The sequence below is a fragment of the Cygnus atratus genome, chromosome 7 (assembly GCF_013377495.2).
Source record: "Cygnus atratus isolate AKBS03 ecotype Queensland, Australia chromosome 7, CAtr_DNAZoo_HiC_assembly, whole genome shotgun sequence".
NCBI lineage: Eukaryota > Metazoa > Chordata > Aves > Anseriformes > Anatidae > Cygnus > Cygnus atratus.
The window spans coordinates 24,768,077-24,790,868 of record NC_066368.1 but is presented as its reverse complement, the minus strand read 5'-3'; the positions used below and the strand labels follow the sequence as shown (position 1 = coordinate 24,790,868).

Here is a 22,792-nt window from a genome sequence, read left to right as displayed (position 1 = left end):
CTCTTCTCTAAGGAGTCTGAGGGATGGCCTGGTTCAGACCAAGGGTCTGTCTCACCCAGGATCCTCTCTCCAGCTGCAGCCAGGAGTGACCCTAGGAAACACTCGAAGAAGGCAAGCACAAACGAAGCTTCTCCTTCTTTCTACCTTCACCTATTTTCAGCCCAGATCTCCCCTTGATTTGTTTTCTGGTAACTCCACCAGGCCCCTCCTGGATGCGACAAACCTCTCATGCAGCGCTGGAGGACACCTGCCCTTCATCAGCAAACATCGCAGAGCTGGGTCAGCAGCTTTACTGACAACCACAGCAAAGACGACGGCAGAAGCCACCTCTTTCTTTGCTGGTTAATCCCATTTGCCTTGCGAGAGAGCCCAGGATGTGAAAATAAGAGTGAATTTACCACGACTCGAACCATGCTAATGCTCACACCAACCCCGCGGGTCAGCAGTTCCTGAGGGATGCCTGGAAAAGCATCCAGGCAGGAAGATGACACTGAGCAGATCTTTAACACTGTTAAGTGAGGAGCCAGCACAGACCACGGAAGAAAAAATTTAAAAATCAAAACATGAAAAAACAACAAAAAACACTTGTTACTGTGTTGGAGAGTCCTAGGATCCTGCAGAGCATTTCCCTGTCCCATAAGCAGCAAGGATCATGCTCTCCACATCTCCTATGTGACTGCAAGCAGTCCCACCAGCGTAGCCGACACCCTCGTGGAAGGAAGATGGTGTCGCTCTTCCTTGGGTCTGTGGAATGAGAAAACTGGGGGAGGAAATTCAGAAAGCAGATCTCAAGATGGTTGACAGCATATGAATCTCAACCAAAGCAGCTTCTGGGGCAAGCTGGATTTTGTTTACATGGTATAGACAGAAATAATCATACATTAGTGATGTGCGAGCCCCATCCAAATACACAAAAGCCCCCATGGGTATGCTACAGCAATGCACGCATGAGTTAAGCTGCCACTGACCTAGCCCCAAAACAACACAGCTCTAAACTCGGCAAAAAGGGAGGAAAAAAGCAGAAGCCTCTTCCCAGTGACAGGCACACCCCTTGCACAGGGCTGCAAACTTCCCTATGCAAACACCTTGCCCAACAGCGCTCGATTAATCATTAAATCTAAAGAGTCCCATCTCAAAAAGGAAAATTAAAGCAGTGCAGAGGGGGATTTTGTGCACTCGGGGGCACAGGAGTCAGAGTCAGCCAGAGGATCGCCCAGGCACAGTTTCACACCTACACAGAGGAAAATCACAACTGCCCTGTTGACACCTTTCAGCAGAAGCACATCCCTCTGCCAGAGACAGATCTCACATGTAAGGCTGGTAGTTAAGTGCTGATTTATAACCTAGGAGAGAAAATGGCATTACAAAGGAGCTGGGTAATCAGCAGACACGGTATAATTAATCGTTTTTCTCCTGATGTTCTCCTACCACAGAAATTCTCACCTTTAACAAGCTGAGGTGTCTGTCAATTGCTCTGCACTGGCAGTGTGCAAAGTAAGTTGGCAAAGTAAATAGGATCAGCTCCCAGCTGGGCTGGAACAAAAACCACAGAGGGAAAGCAGGGCACCGTGAGAGGTGGGAGATTGCTTCCTCCCCTCTCCAAATCAATAGGGAGGCCAGGAGAGGCACTGCCACCTAACCAAGGTGTGCCTGAGGCCCTGACAAGTCAATATCAGAACTGCCACTGTGTTTTCTTCAGAAGACTGCAGCTAACACGACTCGGGCATAGCTATTACCTACAACATCCATATTTCCACCTGCTCCTTTGCTATAACATGGCTTCATTTACCTCCTGCTTACACCACTGTTTACAGGGGCACTTCCCCGGGGTTATGCTGGTCCGAGTGCCAGTCCTGCAATTCAAATCAACGCCAAGAAAATATTCTGCTAGCCCTTCCCGACCCTACAAACAATCCCACCTCCTGATTTCATTGCTGAAAACGGTACAACACTCCTCTTGCCTTCCATATCAAAGCCTCCAGCTTCATATCTGCAGACAACTATTTTCTTCCCAGGTGCTACATTGCCTTCCAAGTCTCCTCTCCCTGGATGGAGGCAGAGGCTCTCCCAGGACAGAAAAGATTCTCATTTTTCTTTTTCATTACCACAGCAGAAGAATTTGCTTCCCTCTAACATGCCTGCTGGAGAAACAAATAGTCTCTGTGGCACTCAAGAACTCTGGAAGTGGAAAACAAGATATGCATGAGTATCTACAAGGGGTGTGTGTCACACTATATTAAAAAGTTCCCAAACTTAGTTGGCTCAAGGGTAAGGAAAGGCATCAGGGTATAGCAGGGTGCTGAATTTCTGTCCTCGCTGCTTGCTGGGCTTGCACAACATCACGTACATCAGCAAGGCACAGAACTGTCAGCACTGGAAGATTGCCCACCATGTGAGCGGGTTTAGCAGGCGACAAGCCGCAGGACGCGGGCACAAATCCGGCAGCCCTGGAGAGCAAACACACGCTGGGGAACAGCGCGCAGCATCCGTGGGAACACGGTTCCCTCAGCAACAGGAGGAAACGCCTTGAAAATGCACAGAGGCACTGTATCGCGCACAGTCCCTGCATTAACCCGGCTCATCACCATGCTGTGAAGCGATCCAGGCTGTCCCCATACAACGCAGCCCTAAGCTTGTGATTGTCACTGCATGGAGCGACGAAGGGCCGGGAGGCACACATGAGAGCATCAAATTCATCATGTGCTGCCGGCAGCACCCAGGGGCTTGTAACTGCCCCTCTCCATCCTGCAACAGCTTAGGAAAACATCCTGATGGGAAAGGGATGGGTAGAGCAGGACGACCACCGCTCCCCATGCGGGGATTCAAGGGGCCCGTGTTCCAGCATCCCCGAGCCCAGCGGGCGGGCGACCGCTGCCGGGTGGTGTTGGGAAACGCGTGGGGCACGGGCAGCGGTCCGCCGTGGGTGGACCCGACCCCTCGCCACGCCTCCCGTGGCCCCAACCCCACTGTCGGGCTCTGGTACGGCGCGCAACGCCCAGCCTGGACCGGGGACGGAGGCCGCGGACACCGGTGGGCGATGGTAAGCCGCCGGCGGGCAACGCGGCTGTTGCTTCGCTGGGGAAGGATGGGGAAGGAGGGTTTAAGGCGGCAGCTGCAGCCCTTAAGAGGCAGGAGGAGAGGAAGGAAGGAGCAGAGCTCTGTGCTGTGGTTAATGAGTAACGCGGGCAGCTCTGAATTAGCAGAGCCACAGCTTGCTGGCTCCGCCGCAGGGGGAGGGAAAGGTTTGTCAGCACAGCGAGCATGGCCCCTGCTCAAATCCTACCTTAGGAGTGAGCCCCACTCATGCTCCATCTCCACGGCCCATGCGGGCTCTGAGCAGGTTTTTCACAGCAGAGGGGAGGCGAGCAGGAGGCAGTGGGGGCCTCGTGGCACAACCAACTCCAGCCCTGCCCGCAGTCCCGCTCATGCCAGGCTGTCCCCTTCACCTTTTTTCCCCTAGGTGAGGAGCCACACTTAAAAGGGAAGCTGCTGATTTGGGCAGGGAGGGTTGTTTCATCTCCAGAAAACCCTTAGGGATGGGCTCTCAGTTTCCCATGCTGGTTCCTTTGCCTTGGTTGCACAATAGTGTCCTGCAGGCAAAAAAAAAAAAAAAAAAAAAAAGAAAATCCAATGCCTTAGTAGTGGAAAGCCAGCAAAAGAAAACAAAATAATTGCGTTTCCCTAATGAAAAGCATGTGTGTTTAAAGAAATAAGTGCACATGAAAGCACGGACATGCTGTACCCACCAAAACAGCAGGCGGGCCGATGCTCTGGGGGGAGAAAGGGGGGGAAGCAGCAGGGAAGGATGGGGTGGAGGGCACGGAGGGTGCTGCAGGCAGGGGGACTGCCACAAGCTGGCTTTTGCCCGGTCTGCCAGCCAGAATCCAGCCAGGCCTGCAAAAAGCCCCGGGGATGGTTCCCCCCGTGCAGTCACGACGGGTTCAGAAAGCAAGGAAGCTGCGCGTCCCCCATGCAGCCTCATTTCTCGCTCTGCCTGGGGATCAGCACTCGGACCCCGACATTCACACCCCTCGGCTCCAGGCAAGCACCACCTCGGCCTTTAGACCACCTTCCCTCTCCCCACCACCCGTGTGTGAGCAGCTTCCAGCCCTCGGCCCCAAAACCTGGCGCTGCCACCGGAGTCCCCCACCCGCGGCCCCGTGCGGAGGCAGCCTCCGTCTGTCCCCACGTTATCCAGTTGCTAAGCTACCTGCGCCCGGCTTATCGCGCCATCGGCAGGGAAGGGCAACGGCTGAGGGTTTATTGCTCTGAGCAGTGTTTACTCACCACCTGTCCTTGAAACCTGGCGCTCGGGAGCGGCTGACATTAAGCAGGGCCAGCCAAAGCGCTGCACAAAGCAAAGGGTGGCACTGGGCATTGCACGCCAGCAGCGAGGCCAGATCCTGCATGGGTGAGGAAGGCTCTTCCCAAACGCACACAGCCACAGGGACCGGGTCCATCCCGTGCATGCATCCAGCCCAGCCACCCCAGCAGGTGGGCACCCACGCAGCCAGATGGCTTGGCACCTCCAATAACATTAGAACAGGGCTTAACTTTCCCAGTCTTCCTTAAAAAGAGCAAAAAAACAAAGAAAAGGCCACAAAAAAACCTCAGCTCCTCAGCCATCCCTTTGTTGTTTGTTTTTTTTTTTTTTTTACTGATGGTGAGTAGTTAAACTGGAGAAAAGGACGACTCTGGTCAGCAGTCCCTTTGCTTGGGCATGGATGCTCAGCAACAGCATCTTAAGCAGCTGAGCAACACAAGGAAGAGTGGGCTGCATTTGTTGGGACTCACCCCTAACTCGCCATGCTTTGCCCTAAAGCGCAAAGGAAAGCAAATTGCAAAAAGATGTTGGTCTTTGCCAGTGTGAAACAACAATCCTCCCCAAGGTTAACGATCAGATCGCCCTTAGGAAAGGATTTAATTGCCAGAATACCAGCTTCCACGAAAAGCAACACTTCTGCACACTCATCCCTGCCTTCCCACCGAGCCAGGAGGTCACACCAGCTCGGGCAGCCCCCATCCCTGCAAACTCCCAGCTTTAGTTTCGTATTTGCCCATACTCACTTGCTAAAGCCATGAACTGCAGCTTTCCCCCTCTCACCCCCCTTTAAAAAGTAACAGCAGCTCTGCCCAAGAGCAGAAGACAATGCTAAATCACAGTCCCTCCCCTCTGCCCTTTGTTACTCGCAGACAAACAGCCTCTTAAAATCCATCCTAACATCAGGGAGACTCTGAAGGAAAAGGAGCTGAACTCCAATTTACTGTGACTCATGTCTGTGATTCACACCGCTTCTTTTCTGCTCTAGAAGAGGTCTCTGGTACAGCTGCCCTACAATTAAAGTCCTCCTCCTTCCAAGGGTACCTCACAAACCTCAAAAGCAAGTGGTTCTCAGTTCCAGAAGTGTTTATAGATATATAATTTTTGAGGCAGGGGGGCAATACATGATGCATTTTGGAGCTTAACCACCCAGAGCCATCATTTCTTAGTACTTCAGGCTATAATGAACACGTACACGCAGCAGGAGTGTCCCAGGAGGCTGTGCTCATTAGGCCCTGCAGGTCAAAAGGCAAAAGGGACAAGCTGGACTTCACCTGACCTAGCTAGGTATGTGCAGAAAGGTACCCAAGGTGGGGAGCAGAGGGCAGCACTGATATCCCCTATGCTCAGCAGCCCCTAGTTCAGGTCTGCACACACACACATCCCTCCCATCCAGTTTGCTGCTGCTGCCTACACAGAGCTGCAACTCCACAACCCATGGGACGCCCATTTTTTTGTGTATCTGCTTCATCCTACCTCTGCCGTGCTGACCTGCTCCTCTTCCCTTCCCTGGTGCCAGGCAGGAAAAGCCCACAGGCTGAGTGCGGAGGAGAGGGAGCAGCTGCTGCCAAACCTGAGAGCCGTGGGGTGGAACGAGGTAGAAGGAAGAGATGCCATCTTCAAAGAGTTCCACTTCAAGGACTTCAACCGGGTACGAGTATCAGTGGAACCAAGTTTTTACAGTGCTGGAGACCTGGTTTGCAGAGCAGGGAGTCCTACCTACAGGGCTCAGCCACAGTAACCCCTCCATTTTTCCCAAAACACAATGGCTGAGCAAGATAACCTACCCAAGACACCAAAGCCCTCAGCCAGGCACAATGCTCGTCTGGGAAAAGATCCCCCAAAAGAGGAAGACCCATACAAAACCCCAACAAAGATATAGAACATCCCAGGTCTTGTATTTGCCTGGATTCCTAGAAACATGGGGTATAAAATTAATAGCAATGGGGTGAACAACAACATATCACAAGGTAAGTGGTCCAGAGCTAACTTTTCTTCTCACTTCCCTGGGCAGGCCTTTGGCTTCATGACCAGAGTAGCTCTACAGGCAGAAAAACTGGATCACCACCCTGAATGGTTCAATGTGTACAATAAGGTAAGAGACAAGGATGACAGGGACAAACAGAGCTCTTCAGGGAGCAGATCCCATTTGTGAGGCATAAAACAGCAAGTCCAGGGCAGATGAGCAGGACCTCTTCCCTTAGCATATCACAGACAGCCTACAGCCATCACCTACAGCCCCTTTCCTCCCCTTTTGTTTCTGCCCAGCTGAGCAGTAGACGCGTGTAAGCTGACGCCAGAGTTGTTGACTTTTTTTAGGTCAGTACCAAAAGCAGCAGGCAAGGGGAAAAGCTGCTGGATAGTGAGTTGAAAGGCACAGCTGACTGCCAAGACCAGTGCAGGGGTAGCAGTCACTGCTTGTAGCCAAGGAGAAAACCATGAAAAATGCCTTAACACCTTCCCAACCCCAGGAAATTTTACTAACGAGTGGAGAAAGTAACAGCACTACCTGCCTCATCAGATGCGAGCTGTCTGCAGCACTGGGGGAACCTGTTCCTGCTCTTTCTGCCAGCAGCACTTGGTCGGTCTGTCTGTCTGCTTTAGGTTCACATCACCTTGAGCACCCATGAGTGCACGGGCTTATCCGAGAGAGACATCAACTTGGCCAGCTTCATTGAGCAGGTTGCAGCTTCCCTCTCCTGACTAGAGAGAGACACATGAAGCCAAATATCAGCTCTACCGCAGCCACAACCCATGCCTCGCCTGGACGACTGCACCTCGAGCCTTCTCCCACTTACTTCCAAGCTAGTGCCTAGACCCAGACTGCCTAAGACCACACCAAGCTCCCTGCCACACACAGCCTGGCATTTCAAATGGATGGAGGCATCCAGGAAGCCTTTCCTCCTGTGCTTACATCCATCTCCGACCTTGCCACTTCCGTGCTTAAGCCCTTTACCTGTGTACTACCCGCCCGCAGACTGCTGAGCCTCGGGGGCTTCCAGGAGACATACCCTTTAACCAGGAGTAAGGTTACACTATTGCAGTAAATCTTTCTGGAGCTTGACCCCATCTGCTCATGTTATCGCTTCTTGTGTACCAAAATATGCTTTACTATTCACTAGTTGGTATGTGAACCCTTTGGTTTCTTTATCACACACCAACAACTGTGATGTGCAACGTGGTTATTAATTTAACCTCTCTCTGGCAGTATTATAAGCAGGCATGTGATCTCACCCCTATTGTAACCGGCTTTTAGTAGAAAACCAACTGAAATTGTTTACAATAAAGCTCTTGGTTAACCTGATATGAGTTCAGAAGGTGGCCTCACTGTCAGAATTACGCCAACAGGTTTTCCCAAGCTAGGTACTGCCCTGACTGCTCTGTCTCAGGAAGGTGCTTCTGCCATGGAAAAACTTCTCGAAGCAGCATGGAGAAGAGGCACATGCCTTCACAGGCCTGCACCTCAAAGTAAACACGGTCTGAAAGAGAATGAGATTATCAGAGCACTGTTTAAAAACCGGAGCAGATCAGATAAAAGCTGCTTGTGCTAAAATCCAAAGTGCAACTATCAGACCCGAGGCACAACCGTGGGGAAAACACAACCAAAAGGCACAAACACAGCAGGGGCTGTGGTGTACCTCTCAAGAGGGGTTTTAGGTGGACTTTGGTGGATCTTCACTCCAGTAACAGTGTCTTGGCATTCAGGCAGTGCCTGAATTTCTGTGTTGTTTCTTTTTGGTAACAAGAAGGATTTGCTGTGAAACCAACAGTAGTTGTTCTCAGCAGAACAGCCTGGAAGAAATACTAGAACACCCAACTCCATTCTTTTTTTTCAACCCTCTAAGTTCCATAAAGCATTAAGAGAAAACCCACAGCTCTTACACATATACAATTTTTGGCACCCTTGAACATCGCAAGAGGAAGTCACAGACACCACTTTCATCTTGACAGAATAAAAGAGCAGCTCTCGGGCAGAATCAATACAATTCATAAACCATTCTCCCTGCCACAGACTAGGCTGCACACAAGAGCAAAGATCAGAAGCAACAGGTCCCCAACCATTCAAATGAGCATTGAAACATAAAAATAAAGAGTTCAATGAGCCTAGGTAGCTCAGTGCATCATTTTAATGCAAACCAGGCCCATTTTCACCACCTCCTCAGCTATTTCAGCTTACAGTTTTACAGTGGCAAACCAGAGCAATATCAAATACTGCCATCAGAGGAAACTCATCCGACCTGTTCATTAAAAAAAAAATCAATGAATTTATTGGTCAAGATATTATTGTGGTGTATGCAACCCTTCCATTCCCCCATGTCACCAGAAAAGTGCAGATGAAATCCGTGGCATGAAGACAGACATCTCTTCTTGGCCCATCCAACTGGATATTCTTCAGTCTAGTACCTAGGAGCACCCAACTCCCTTGGGAGTGCTTTGTACAAGTAACATATTTAGTGTCTCGCTTGGAAAAACTGACCAGTCCGAAGTCTCGCAGGAATTAACAGTTGGGAAAATCCCTCCAGATCATAATCCAGTCCTTTTTTTCTTTTTGGGAGAGAGACAATTATATAGCCTGTTAATCTCATTTTTCTCTAAAACCACTTGGCATGATAAAGGAGAAGCAGATTACATGTTAGGTGACCAGGATGAATAAAGACTACACAACAGTAAATTACAGTGGCCTGTTCCTGACCACAGGATTACATTTACAGTACAGAACATATACACAACGAACAATTAAACCCACAAATTACTAGTAGGTGAAGTCCAGAATGGAGTACATTGAGTTACAAATAACATCTTCAAATACACTCAAAAATGTGAAATGGAGCACTGATCCACCCACTTCCTCAGGGGAGATGGCACCAGGGCAGAGGAAGGAGTTTTTACCCCACCCTAATCCATCCCCCCTTTCTTTTAAAGCAGAAACAAAACGAGTAGCCTCCTTTTTTGTTTTCCAAACCTTGGTTCAAAGAGAACCGTCACAGTAGACAGACACTTCAGACTCTCCCCACAGTACAGCAAACTGAGAGATGCAGCAATGGTCACGTTAGCAAGGCGTTAACAGAATAAATAGGTCCAATACAAACGCTGACTGCCAGGGCTGGTAACACACCGAGAGACTATCAGGCAATTCAAACGCGATGTTTTCAAAAGGGCTCAGAGACATGCATTGCAGCCATCAGTTCAACGTGACAGGAGATGGCCAAAATGCTTTGTCTCCTAGCACTGAGAATAATAGAACTGTTAAAAAGCAAAGTGTTCTTCCCAGCACTCTCCAGGCCCAAGGTTTGGGTGTGCAGCGGCTGGTCAGTAGCCTTCTCAGCCTGTGTAGTTACTGAGCAAGCGTGTGCTTCAGCTGCGTTAAGCCAGTGGGGGTCAGGTTGGGGCTAACAAGCCCGTTTCGGCAGAGATGCTGCAGTCATGGCACAAAGTCTTCTTCCAGGTGCTGAACTCTGCCTGGGAAACTCTCAGTAGCATGCCAAAAGCCGAGACGAAACACACAGGAAAGCCCTGCAGGAGCAACTCCACCACTGTTTAACAACTCAAGGGGTTCTAGCTCATCCTGAAGGCAACAACTGCCTCCCAAGCCACAGTGGTAAAACTCTCACAGCAAAAACAGCGGAGAAAAACAGCCTGTATGCCCAAGGCTCGACTACCTCCAGCTTACTGCATCCCATCTCCTTCCTTTCAGAGCTCTGCCAGCATCTTTGTAATACTGTGAGGGGACTTGGCTCAATAGCACAACTACTCTGCCTTATGGGCAAGCACAGTTTACCTGCGGTCAGTCTGCCTTTGAGGTTTTGTTTTCAGTATAGTACCATAAGGAAACTGCAGCTAATGTTGCAGTCAACAGCTGACCCCTCAAACCCTTCCTGGCATCCCCCAAAAAGCCAGAGAAGCATCAAGGCACAATGGTGAATGCCCTTTTGAGGATGTGCCTTAAAAGAATCAGTGCAAAGAGCAGACAGATTACTACTTTCTATTACAAAAGTCACCGTGTTATACTAAAGGATTATGTTTTTTTTAAAAAAAGTCAGCTTTGGTGCCATATGTTTGCACATTAAGTCCCTAGCCATGATACACGCTAGGGCTTCACTGACTCGACTACAGCATTGTGAGATAGTGCAAAACCTTCAAGTTATGAACAGTGAAATCCCTGTTTTGCACATCCCTCCAGAACTGTGCAAGGTGCGACAGCACTCTAGGTGGTCAATGCATGTCTTCTAGAAGAGGCAGGGAAGCAAACCAGATACTAAGTACCTAGGATTTTCAGTACCATCCAGTTCCTCCCCGTACACCACCCACTTGCTGTCTATTTCTGCTGTTATTCAAACGGAGAGGTTCCAGAAAAGGATTGTGTGCTGTTTCCCCCCCACACCCTCAATAAATATTGATTGCAGTCTGAGATCTCCAGAGGGGGGTTTAAAAAGTTACATGATCATCTTTCCTTTGCCAATCTATCAACTCTGCGTTACATAAATATAAGGCTCCCAGCATGGTTTGTTAAATGCAGTAGCTTGGAGGAATACTCAAAAAAAAAATTTTCAATTTATTTTCTACCTTCAACTTCTGGGGAGATTGAAGCCTTGGAACACAACATGGAAACTTAAATCTAATGCTTGGCTGGACACCGGCTGAATGTACCGTCTGAGGAGAAGAAACAGCAAGGAATGAAGTGATATACAGAATACCTGAGGAGTCTGGAGTTATGGAATGGACGCTCAATTCATGATGAAAGTAGGCAGGGAGAAGGGAAGGAAAGCCCTAAAACCAAAGTTGTGTGTGAAAATAATGCAGATTTCAGAGCAGACAGTGATGGGGAATAAAGTTTTTGAGATCAAGCTGCCATCAGACCTGTACTTGTAGGAACAACGGCTTATACTGCAACCTCTTTCCCTAGGAAACCTTTCATTAAAACCACCCCAGTGCTAGCTGGCAAGGCACCGATAGTTGCGCTACAGTCAGTGGTGGCCAGGAGAGCCATTCATGTGCTTTTCACCGCCAGGAACTTCGGTGCTGTACAGGCCATCCAGGTAGGCCAGAGAAATCTCCGCTACCAGGCTCCTGTCGGGGATGGACTGGGCCATTCCGTAGATGGCTCCCTAAGCGGAGAAGAAGAGGTCGTTACGTGGGATCATTAATGCCACCCAGGAAATATGCTCACCCAACACACCCTTGCTATATCCTGGCTCCTTACCATGCCTGTGGTCTTGGCGTTGAGGTCTTTCATGATGTCCTCAATGCTGTCTTTGACATCTTTCAGGAACTGCTCAGCCACGCCTGATTTCGTGTGCAACTGCGTAATGCAGAGATGAATGCTGGCAGGCAGAGGAGAGGGGAGAAGGGAGATATTAGCCACCTCGTGTACATACAGCAATTTAGTTCTTCCCTGGCCAGTGCCTACCTCTTTAAAATAAGGTGCTAGTGGGATTAAGGGAGAAGATTATCTGCTCCCTTCCAATTAAAGGTAATCCCTGAAAAATACTTGCTGGAACCAAGCTGCGGGAAGTTGAGCTCTTCTGTTGCAAAATGCCAACTCCCCCTTCCCTTCCTGACATCAGCATATGTTGTTAAAGGCCTAGGTAACCTGTCAGCCACTCCCAGCGTGGAAGTTGGCACTCACCAGAAGTAACAGGGCTGCTCACACCTCTGAGCTATTAACTTCAGGCTCTCTAGACTCCTCTTCAAGCTAGCTGCAATTTTAAAACTTTTTCAGTGCAGCTCTATCTTAGAACATTTGTCTTAGAACATTTGCCCCTTTCACCCACAGAAAGGCAACTTCTACCCACTCAAGAGAAGTTTTTGACAAGCATTCCTTTTACATCAGGGTGGAAAGATCACTGAAAATGATCAGCCTGTCGCTGTTCTCTCAATTACCTTCATCTTCAGTGCGCAGGAAGAAGATATTTAAACAAAAAATAAACACCTACAAACCCTCACTTGCTGACATGAGACAAAATCCCAGCTATTTATATATTTCTGCTTGTATTAAACAGAGCTAAACACAAAGAGAGCCTTAGATATGCCCTCTGCCAGGCTCATTAAAATAACTACTGCTGCTATATATCAGCAATTACAAACGTAATTGCCTCTCCGCAGAGGAAAAGTCTACATACAATTTATTAGATAACGGGCAACGCTCAGCAAATTAAGAGAGCTAGGTGGCCTAACAACAGCTATCTTGCATGCCCTGGCTATGCACGTTGCTCCTCTGCTCCACAATGAATGATGGCTCCCACTGGGACCACAAACTCACCTTGGTGGGAACTGTAGGACGTTTAAGTTCCATCCTTTTGCAGCTAACAGATTAGATAATCGATAAATGTCGAAAGTGTCTGAACCGATGGAGAGGACTGACACCTCAGGTTTCCCAAAAATGAAGATGCTGTCAATTTTTCTCAACCTTGAAGGAACATTAAAAAGAAAAAGTGACTGAGGATGGTTACAATGAAAAGGCAAAAAGGGGTCAGACATTCTGTCCATCTCTCTGGGGCCTCAAAGGAAGAGAGGGGAACAGATTAGAGCACATTCCCACGAAAAATCATGCAACCAGCACAGGCCACTGGGACTTAGCAGAGGACTTGGGTGATTTAAGCCCTAAAGTATGCTTAGGGATGGAGAAGGAGTGAGGAGAGAGGCAAGGGAGGACAGCACAGCAGAGACCATCAGCTCACACAGCAATGCAGGTATCCCAACGAGAGAAATTATAACCCTCCTTTCATCATCGAGTGACTTCCCCTCAGCCATGACTGCTTCAAGAGTTTCTTCTGCCTCAAAGGCAGCTACATAGAGATGCCAGCACCCCTCCTCTCTGGGCCCCTCAACAACCTGGCACAGGGCAAAGAACCCAGATACAAGCAAAGCATCTTCTCCTCTAAATGCCCAATGGATCCCCATCTTGCAGGTAACATGCAATAGCTTCTCTAGGGGAAAAAAAAAAGTTGCAAGAGAAAAACAGTTTGGGAGAGGGAGTCCAGAACAGGTTTAAAGAGTACAAGCAAGAAGCTAAGGCACGCACGTACTCTGATTCAAGGAACCGAGCTGTTTTAATGATCCTCTTCGTGGCCTCAACGTAGCCCAGCTCCCTCACGTGCATCAGGGTCGCCCAGCAGGCGGCTATGATCCCACCGGGCCTGGAGCCTGCCACGGAGGGGGAGGCGTAGATGCCCCCCTGCCAGTCAGGTGCCACAAAGAACTGGTAGCTCCTGTACTTCTTGTCACTGTACAGCACCACGGAGGAACCCTTGGGAGCGTAGCCATACTGCAAGGGGTAACAAAGCATTAAAAAGAGGCAGGAGGGCTCAGCAGCACCTCTTGTATATGACGACCAAGATCCCACTTGCCCATACTTTGGTGCACTGCACAAAGCATCTCAACAGGGCAGCCTTTACCCCTGCCCTTTGGCACCAGGGATGGCATCAGGAGTTGTTCCCCCCAAATAAAAGCGTGGAAGACCCCTCTGCCCCCCTCTTACCTTGTGGGTATCAGCAGAAATGCTGGTCACGCCTTTTACACGGAAGTCGAACAGACGCTTTAGAGGGAAGCCGGCCTTCTCCATGAAAACAATGAGAAAACCACCCAGGCAGGCATCAACGTGGAAGGGGATTTTGTATTTCACTGCAAGCTGTGCGCAAACAAGAGGCTCTGGTGAGTAACATGCAACCAGGGACAAAAATGAGGTAGGTGGGGTACGCAAACTCCAGCCACTAAATATACTCCACATTTCACATTTGAACATTTTCTGGACCCTTTCGGAAGGGCTGGCTACTTGTAAGATGCCTTCTCACACTTTGCACATACATACAGATGGCCAGCAAGAAAAAAAACATCATATTTTGGTCGTTTGCTCTATTTGACAAAGAGATGTGACAATTTGGTCCGAAAGCAGTATCCACAAAAAAGTGTAATGATGTGATCCAAATGAAAAGGGTCAGAGCCCCTTGCTGGTCACATACAAAATAAATAACTGGAGCATGAGAAGAAAAACAAAAGGCGTGTTTGAAAACTGAGATCCCAGCCCTTTGATTCCTCCTCCCCCCACCACACTGCATTCCTCCGGCTTCTGCACCAAGCTTGCTACAACCAGTAGGCCCTAAATTAAAGTGTTTTTACAAGGTGGCCTACTTTGCTGTTATTTCCTCTCAGATATCAAAGGACAAGCCCCTTTGGCTTGTCTCGCAGAGGGTGCAGCAGAGGTCTAAGTCGCATACGCAGTACATTCCTTCAGTTACAGCAGAAGTTTATGGCACAGATTCGGGAGATCAGAGACAAAGCAGGAGCTAAAGGCCTGTCACTTTGCCTTGCTATGACACACTGCATGCAGCAGCTCAAGTCTGCAATCCAGCCCCACGCAAACAGCTTTATGACAATGCCCAGGGGTAATATCTGGTATTTAAAGCCCACCCTCCCACAGCAGTTTCTGAATAAGTGCAAAATGAGATAGTCTTACATTCCTCCTCAAAATGAGATAGTCTTACATTCCTCCTCAAATCGTGCCCTACATACCCTGCCGCTGACTAACAACTGATTTAATGGCAGTAGTACCATCCCAACCAGTCTGCTGCTCCCACCAGATTCACTGGTTGAGATCCTGGACCCCCCTGCTCACTTCTTGTGCAGAAGAATGCACCAGTTTTATTGCCGCAGCACCCAGGGACATCCTACCTCTGCCACCTCCTCAATCGGGTCCATAATCCCATGCGGGAACTGGGGAGCAGAGCAGACCAGCATGGCTGTGTTCTTCGAAATAGCTCTCCTCATTGCCTGAAGATTTAAAGAGAGAAGATGCTCACATGCCATTTACCAAGTGTCACCCTGCCAAAAAAAGAAAAATAAAACATGCAGCATCTGGTCTTAAACGCTAACACACAAAAGCCTACAGAAAGCAAAGCACTGAGCTACAAAGCATGAGCAGACATCAGCTGAATCACTTAACTCATCCACTTGGAAATACTACAACATTTGTTTGTTCATCCTCATCTGAAACCTGTGGCTATTTCGGATACACATAATTGATTCTAAATTAATGACATAGGACAAAGGGATGGGTTACATCCCATCCACTTATTTCAAACAAAATTTTGTATGCAATGACATGCATTTAATCCCACTGTTCTTCCCTTATGGTTCATCTCTCTGGGTAGGTAGATTCCTCGTGATTTCCTAACAACGCTCATTTCCCACAGAAAGAGTGCCATGCTGCCTACAGTGGTACCTGAACATCCACTTCCATAGCCTTGGTCAAGGGGATGTGAATCATCTTCAGTCCAAAGTAGTGGGCTGCCTTGTCAAATGCTGCGTGAGCACTCACTGGGACCAACCTAGAAAAGTAACAGATTGCAGACTTCAGCCCAGGCAGCATCTAAGCTTTAACCAAATGAACATAACATCTGATGACTCCCATCTCCAATAGCAGTGACCAAACTGCCTCAGTCAACCTTGTTTTCTGAGGCATCATATCTTCACTGAGGCCTTTAATACCATGCAAAAATGTTAGAAAGGGAAGAAAAGAGCCACAGGAATTCAGCAGAAGATGAACACCAGCGTTTCATCTCTCTTTGTGTCTTCCTCTCTTATGCAATTAACCAGAGAAACATTTTTGACGCGCTATCTAGAAAAAAGCAGCACATTAGAGAGAGCAAATCCTCTATTAGCAGCATAATGATTAGCACAGTTTCTCATTTCAGCTCCAATCAGCCCCGACTTCAGTCCCAGGATTTTCAGGCTAAACCCTCTTTGATCCAAATAAAATCAAAACCCTTAAATACATCAAAGTGCCTTGCAATCTTTGCACAAGAGGGGCCCAAAGCAGAGATGAGCAGGCTCTGTCTGGAGCTGCATGCAGGTATCGCAGAAATACACGTGCATGGCACAGCTACGCCAGCTCCAGAGCCCACATCCACGCCTGGGATCCTAGGTTGCTTAACAGTTCCTGTGCTTCTGCACCATTTCATTCACCTGGGTTTTTCTCCTGCATTCAAGGCCTCCAGACAAAGATGGACAAGGAGGTGGTGGTAACAGGCTATGAAGTGAAGGATTACGGGGGGCCTAGCAGCCACCTCAGCGCAGAGGAACAGCCAGTCACACAAGCAAAAACCGAGCCACAAAGGTATTGCTTACATTTCTGGATGTTTGATGCCTCTCTCGTAAGCCAGGTCCCGGTATGCCTTGCAAGCCATCAGAATGCTCTCAGTCCCCCCAGACGTCATCTGCCATGAAAGGAAACAGAGAAAAACAGCCACTGACGTGGATGTTGCAGGAGAGGAAAACAACAAAAAGGGATGCAGCCATAGCATCTCTGTACAGAAATGCTGCAGAGGACAATTCAGGTTTTCAAGGGCAGCAGAAGCCACTGAACAGCTGAAGGCAGCTTTCTGACTTTCAGGTGGAAAGCACAGATTTAAGTGTTGACTCTGCTTTTTAAAGGAGCGAAAACATGGAAAAAAACACACACAGATGCCTGACAAGAGGGGACAATACCGCACCGTTGCCAGCTGGTGGAGGTGACCACACCTCACAAAACTCCAACTGCCTGCTTAGCCCGCGATTACCCAGGGACTGTTTATCTGGATTACAGATTAATGATGCCACGTATCGAGAAACAACGACGTTGATTCTGTCTTAAGCTAACTGAAGTGCAGCAGGGTTTATTAGGTCTGGAGCAGTGCCACGCTGAGGCACAGAGCCAGCGCAGGCTTGGCACTGCTCCTGGGCTAAGAAACCTTCCCAGAACCTGGGGCACAGCAGAGTGCACAGCCCTCATGCCCCTTCTCTGCAGAAGCTAGGCAAGGCCTGGTCAGTACCAGGCTGGAGCTCTTAAGCCCTCCAGGCCCCAAGAAGCAACTTCTGCATTACACTCCCCAGCTCGTTCCTTGGTATCTGTGCTGTCCCAGCCCCCTTCCCCCGACCAAAGGTGAGCAAGGGGTTTTTGCATCGTGGGGCTGGAAAGAGGAAGGTACACACACCAGCCCTTTGATCAGGTTCACTACTGCACATTCAAGAGCTTTTGGCAAATAAATGAAACACTTTATTATAAGAAATTCCTCAAACTGGAGGACTATCTTCAGCAAGCCTTTATGAGTCCTGGTGTGCAAGGGACAGAAAAGTGTGGGCACAAGCCAAGGTAAAATTTTAATCTCGTAAAACACGAGGTTGGCTTTTCAAGCAGCCTGCAGGCATTAACGCTTCCATCTGTTACTGCTGCACGGGGTGAGCCGTAACTTGGGCACAGCCAGTACCTACAACAGGTGCTCATGGTTCAGGTGAAAGAAAGGAATCAGAAGCTACATACAATGCTTACAGAGGACTGATTTTCGATCCCCATGAACAAACTGCCACTTGCTTTTAATATGCCACCCCAAGTGACCATAAAAAGGATGCAGCCGCATTAGCATGCCTTATGCCGTCTGCTAGTCTGCATTTTCTTCTGGTTTTTCCCTGCTGACATTGCCGCAAAACCCCAAAACACAAGGAAGACGCATGACAGCGTGACAGTGACTAAACATTAAGCACAGTGATAAGGAACAAAGTTCACAGGCACAAAAAGCAGCCTGCCACATCTCTTCCCAACGTGATCCAAGCTAGCAACAGCTGCCACCACAGGCAGCGTGGAAGTGACTGTCACACCACAGACAGTTTCTGCTTTTTTATTTTCCTCTCCACTTTGTAAAGCAGCAGCTGCTGCAGAAAAGCCCTACGAGAGCCTCACGCTGGATAAAGAAATCATTGCATTAATTGTGAAGTAAATAGATGGCAGCACAACGTCTTCAGCGGTTTACGGGCTGTGTCATTCACTTCTCAACCCTTCTTATAAAGAGATCTGTAGAGCTGTCAGCTATCTTTGGAAAATCACAGCCGGCATAATGTGGATTCCCTTGCCGCTGCGGGGTGGGAGAAGAGGAGCAGAATCACTGCGTGCTTGTAATGTCAACATCGCTTACAATATTGCAGCGATTGTGAAAACATTGCTGGGCACGATGTGGGGATCTCAGGGCTGGCGTTACTGAGCACCAGACACTTTATGGGACCAGGCCTGCTCCGTGTTGAGCAAGCAGCTCCTACCTGTACCCTATCCTAATCCGCTCTTCAGAAAGCGGCCTCTGTAACAGCCTTATTTGTGTGTTTCAGTCTCTCCACCAAAGCACCACTGCCTCACCCTCATACAGCCTGCACCTGCCTCCAATGCCTGGCTTATCACCTGCACGCAAACATTGAGCCATGCAGGTTTGGGGAAGTCATAATCACTTTTCACCAGCTGATCGGCTCCAGGACAGACCCTCCTCCCAGGCACGTACATGACCACGCAGAAAGCTTGCTCAGCCAGCAGCTCCAGCTGAAAATCCACTCGAAGAGCTGACTTTCAGCCAGGCAAGCTTCCTAAATCATCCCAAGACGAGTCCGCACCACGGAGATGCGACAGAGCAGCGGGATGCAGCTTGGTCCAGGAGGCTTACACCTGCAGAGGGAGTCTGCTCCTTGCCCAGAGGCTCCATCAGCTTCGCTGTGAGCTCGTCCTGCCCCAGCCAGAGCCTGAATCACGGTCACAGGACAACTTCCCACCGCCTGCGGCACGTCGGCAGCTGGCCAGCACGCAGTGATTCAGCTCCGGCCAATGGCACTCACATCATCTCCTCCCTCCCCTAAATGAAAGTGCACAGGCACGAGCGATGCCACGGGGAAAAGGGCTGGAAACAGGCATTGTTTTAAGCAGCTTTCCAGCCCTGCGCTATCTTCTAAAGCCAGGCGAAGCGTGGGGAAAAAGGCAAATAAACACACTTTTGTTCTTGACTTATTTTTTTCCAAACGGGAAGGAAAAGGAGAGAGCACATAACCCTCCCGCTCTCTCAACTTGGTATATCCCTCCTATTACTCACTCCCTCCAAATCCCAGTGCTCTGGAGCCTCAGCACCGAAACAGCAATAAGAGGCACAGTCCTTGCTGTGGGATTTCTTCTGCCATGCCACCTGCAGTCTCTGTCAGGCTGTCAGACACACAACAGCCACCTCGCTCAGCTTGGGGTCTCTCCATTTTGCTGGAATTTCACATTAGCAAACACATCCATCCAGACCCTGGAGACAAAGCTGACCAAGTTTCCCTGAGCTGAACTAAGCTATGAATAGAAGTGAGCTACAATTTATTTCTAAGGCAGCATTAGGGCAAGAAAACACCACAACCTTCTGTATGTCCATAACGTAGTGGCAGACTTGCATAAAACCCCTGTAAACGTGCTGGTTGTAAAAGCCCCCAGTTATCTCTCAAGGTGACCTGCTTATGAAAGATAAAGACTGATAGATCTGCAGAAGGACAAGCCAGAGTTTAAGCCCCCCACAAGATGCAGTGCACACATTTCACTGTTAAACTCCTACACCAAAGGAGCAGGCAGCTCTATGACAAAGTCTGAAAGCCCCAGAACTGGGGAGGAAGAGACAAGCAGGCTTCTACAGGAGGCTTAGGCTTGCATCTTCTGATTTTGGCTACTCCCTCCTGTGCTCAGCTGCAAAGCAGGTGCAACATGAAACACATACACCCCACATTCAGTTTTCCTCTGCACTTCACTCAAAGCTGCCCCTTCAAGTTAAAAAAAAAATACTAAAAAATGAAACTATGCAGGCTTGCATAAAAACCTTAAATTTCCCCCTCAAATTAGAGGGGAAATCCTCAGAGCCAGCACTTCAAAGCAGAGCACCTTGTGACCAGGAACACTTGCCTACATCAGACAACGAACTCTCCCGATTCCTCCTCTACGTACTGAGCTTAATTAGTCCTTCCAAATCATTGCAGGAATGTGTTTAGAATCTCCTGGGAGCCAAAAAAAGTCACCAAATGCTTTCTCTGCTCTTGCGTAACGTGATTAGAAGAAAGGACAGAAGTAGTAATTAGTGAGAAATAGGAAGCATCCATACACTGCTGAAAATGATTACTTTTTAAACACTGTTTAAAAGCCTGGGACACCTCTTGGTGAAACTTAAGGCAAAATGTATGCCTGAGCAGCCCCACCACGAGGGAAGTGTTAGCGTTTTTATGTCCACGTTTGAACCACAGAGACTTAGAGCCCTCACGTCTCGCATAAAGGCACCTCCTGTAAATAATGCAAGCTACTTGCCTAATTTAGCATTCAGAAATCTGAAATGACACCCTGTATTTTAACATTCACAAAACACACCGAAAACCTTCAAAGCAGCAGCAGCAGACTGCTCTCCAGAGACGCTGCTTGGGAAGATGTCCACATGACTGTGCAGAGATGCCCAGGCTGCTGAAAGCCCTGGAAATAGGGCAAAAGTGTGGCTTTGAGCAGCTTTTCCCAGACTGAGCACCTGAGTATCAGCCCCAAAAAGCACTGATTTGCTCCTTATCACGGAAACCAGAGCACTAAGGAAGTGAATTTGCCTGAGAAGCACAACCTTTTCCTTCTCCCACCCCACAAAGCGAGCTCTTCAGACACACCACCAAGCTCCATCTACCTTCAGGAGGCAGGCACCAACAAAATTGGGCTGGCGGCCCCCGCTGCTTCCATCAGGCTAGTAAATCCAGCGGACAGGGACCTGGCAATAGACACGCATCCGTTGGTTCTCACAGAGAGCGGCGGTGGAATTCAGGATAAAAAGCATTTGTTTTAGTTTACAGCACTGCAAAAGTTGAATTAAGTGAAGCAGGAGCCTTCTCACTAGAAAAAGCCAGCAACACCTGCTGAACAGATCAATTTGGAGATAAAAGTAACTCGCAGCACTACACCCGCCCTGGTTTGGCCATCTCTATTTCGCAGCCTCGCTGGGTACCGAAGCATAACTGTGGCAGTCTGAGCTACCAATTACAGCAAGGCCTTTCAGAGACAAAGAATAGCTGCAGTTTGGAGAAAACGCTCTTTTTAAATGGCTTTGTTACCGTGCAAACCTCCAGAAATCATTCTGAAATGCTAACTCTGTTTCGGGGAGAAGAAAATAAAAGAAGTCTTTGAGCCCAACTGCTTAAAGAGCAAGTGAGCTGTTATCTCCTCCCACATCTCTCCAACAACTGCCAGCTCCTCTGGATGCTCAGACAGGAAGGGCAACGCAGGAGGAAGGTAAAAAGTCCACTGGAGAGACTCATTTGGACAAGATAATTACAGGGGTGCAATTAATCCTCTGTTTCCACCCAATCACCTTTTCAGCCCTCCCTCTGACCCTACAAATTTGCCTGCTCAACCAGCTAGAGGCTAACTTCATGGCAGGTTGCACGCTTCCCCATTCACTGCTTCTGCTTGACTCAGCTGCGGCTCTGCAGCATGATCCTCTGAAGGGAGGGGAAGAGGAAGCAGCAGAGGGAAAAGTGGGATTCCCCAGAGAGTCTGCAGGTCTCACATTGGCTGTGATCACTGTCTGATTGTTTGGGGGCTTTATTTTTTTTCTTTTTACTGTTCTGAATTTCTCCTCCCACACAGTTCTACTTCCAGGCTTCAGTGGAAGCACCCAGGGGGCCAAGGTTGACACTTTTACAACATGCACCCTACATAACGAAAGCTGAACTCGCCCTGCCGACTTCTGCAAGCAAAGTTCTCCAGCCACATGATAAGTGTCACAGAGCTATCTATTTGACTTGCATCAATCAGCTTCTCAGGTATTGATAAAGACAAGTTTTAACAGCCTCCTGCCCCCTCCACGGACAGTCTCAGCACAGCAAGTCAGCAAGGAGAAGAGGTCAGATTATTTTTAGATGCCAGGGGACACGCTGCTTCTCCAGGCTCAAGGGTGGCACCAGGAATACAGTCCCTCCCAGCACAGAGGAGGGTTTAGGAACCCTGAACCCAAGGAGACAGCTCAGGTCACCAGGTGCAACCTCCTGCTGTCGAAGGCAATCACATCTTACATTACTGCACAATCAAGTTCCATCTTCAGTCCAGCTGGAGTTTGGTCGCAACTAGTCCTACCGTAAGGCTATTCTACCTACCTCCTCAACACAACCAAGCTCCCAATGGGCAGATTAAGCCTATTCAGTGCCAGTTCACCCCATAAACCCATGTTAACACTGCCTTCCCATATCAATCTTAAGCCTTTGCAGGCCTTCCACCTCCCTGGCACGTTTACAGATGCAATCATGTCACACTCAGCCTCTGAAAAGTCTCATCTGGATTCTCCTCACAAGTGGAACTATTACTTTGCAAGTTATTAAGCAGTCTTTGTGTCACAGTTGCACACAAACACCATGCTAGGAGATAAGACCTCGCTGTCCTGTGGCACCACAGACAGGTAGAGAATGTGGCCTGCCTGAGGAACGCAGAATTCCTACCAAAGAGGCAAACCAAGAGAAAGGAGTGCAAGAAGCCATGGCTTATTTATACAGTAATAGCTCACTGTACAACTTGACAGCTTTTGTTCTTTGATGAAATTTGAAAACATCGGTGTAAGGGCACACATTTGGACTCTGACTTTGAATTCTGTGGAGGCTTTAAAATTGGTTTCCACCCTGGTAGGCCACACAAGGCTGGAAAGAGAG

General features: G+C 48.8%; 2 protein-coding genes across 3 annotated transcripts in view; one reads left to right on the top strand and one right to left on the bottom strand.

Annotated features, from left to right (window-relative positions):
* Positions 1 to 2,785: 2,785 nt before the first annotated feature.
* On the top strand, positions 2,786 to 7,625 carry PCBD1 (pterin-4 alpha-carbinolamine dehydratase 1). The gene is made up of 4 exons (XM_035537300.2): positions 2,786 to 3,040; positions 5,841 to 5,972; positions 6,336 to 6,416; positions 6,926 to 7,625. Exons 1-4 carry the CDS (start codon positions 2,813 to 2,815, stop codon positions 7,022 to 7,024), a joined length of 540 nt encoding a protein of 179 aa, XP_035393193.2. The 5' UTR covers positions 2,786 to 2,812; the 3' UTR covers positions 7,025 to 7,625.
* An 805-nt stretch (positions 7,626 to 8,430) lies between these two features.
* Positions 8,431 to 22,792, bottom strand: part of SGPL1 (sphingosine-1-phosphate lyase 1) — a 30,407-nt gene continuing 16,045 nt past the window's right edge. For both annotated transcript variants that reach the window (XM_035537218.1, XM_035537227.1), the window contains exons 7-14: positions 16,445 to 16,533; positions 15,540 to 15,645; positions 14,990 to 15,088; positions 13,800 to 13,949; positions 13,348 to 13,586; positions 12,582 to 12,728; positions 11,523 to 11,643; positions 8,431 to 11,427 (exon numbers count right to left, since the gene is read on the bottom strand). In XM_035537218.1, the coding sequence (XP_035393111.1) occupies positions 11,287 to 11,427; positions 11,523 to 11,643; positions 12,582 to 12,728; positions 13,348 to 13,586; positions 13,800 to 13,949; positions 14,990 to 15,088; positions 15,540 to 15,645; positions 16,445 to 16,533 (1,092 nt within the window). In that variant the 3' untranslated portion in view covers positions 8,431 to 11,286. The remainder of the gene's footprint in view (positions 11,428 to 11,522; positions 11,644 to 12,581; positions 12,729 to 13,347; positions 13,587 to 13,799; positions 13,950 to 14,989; positions 15,089 to 15,539; positions 15,646 to 16,444; positions 16,534 to 22,792) is intronic.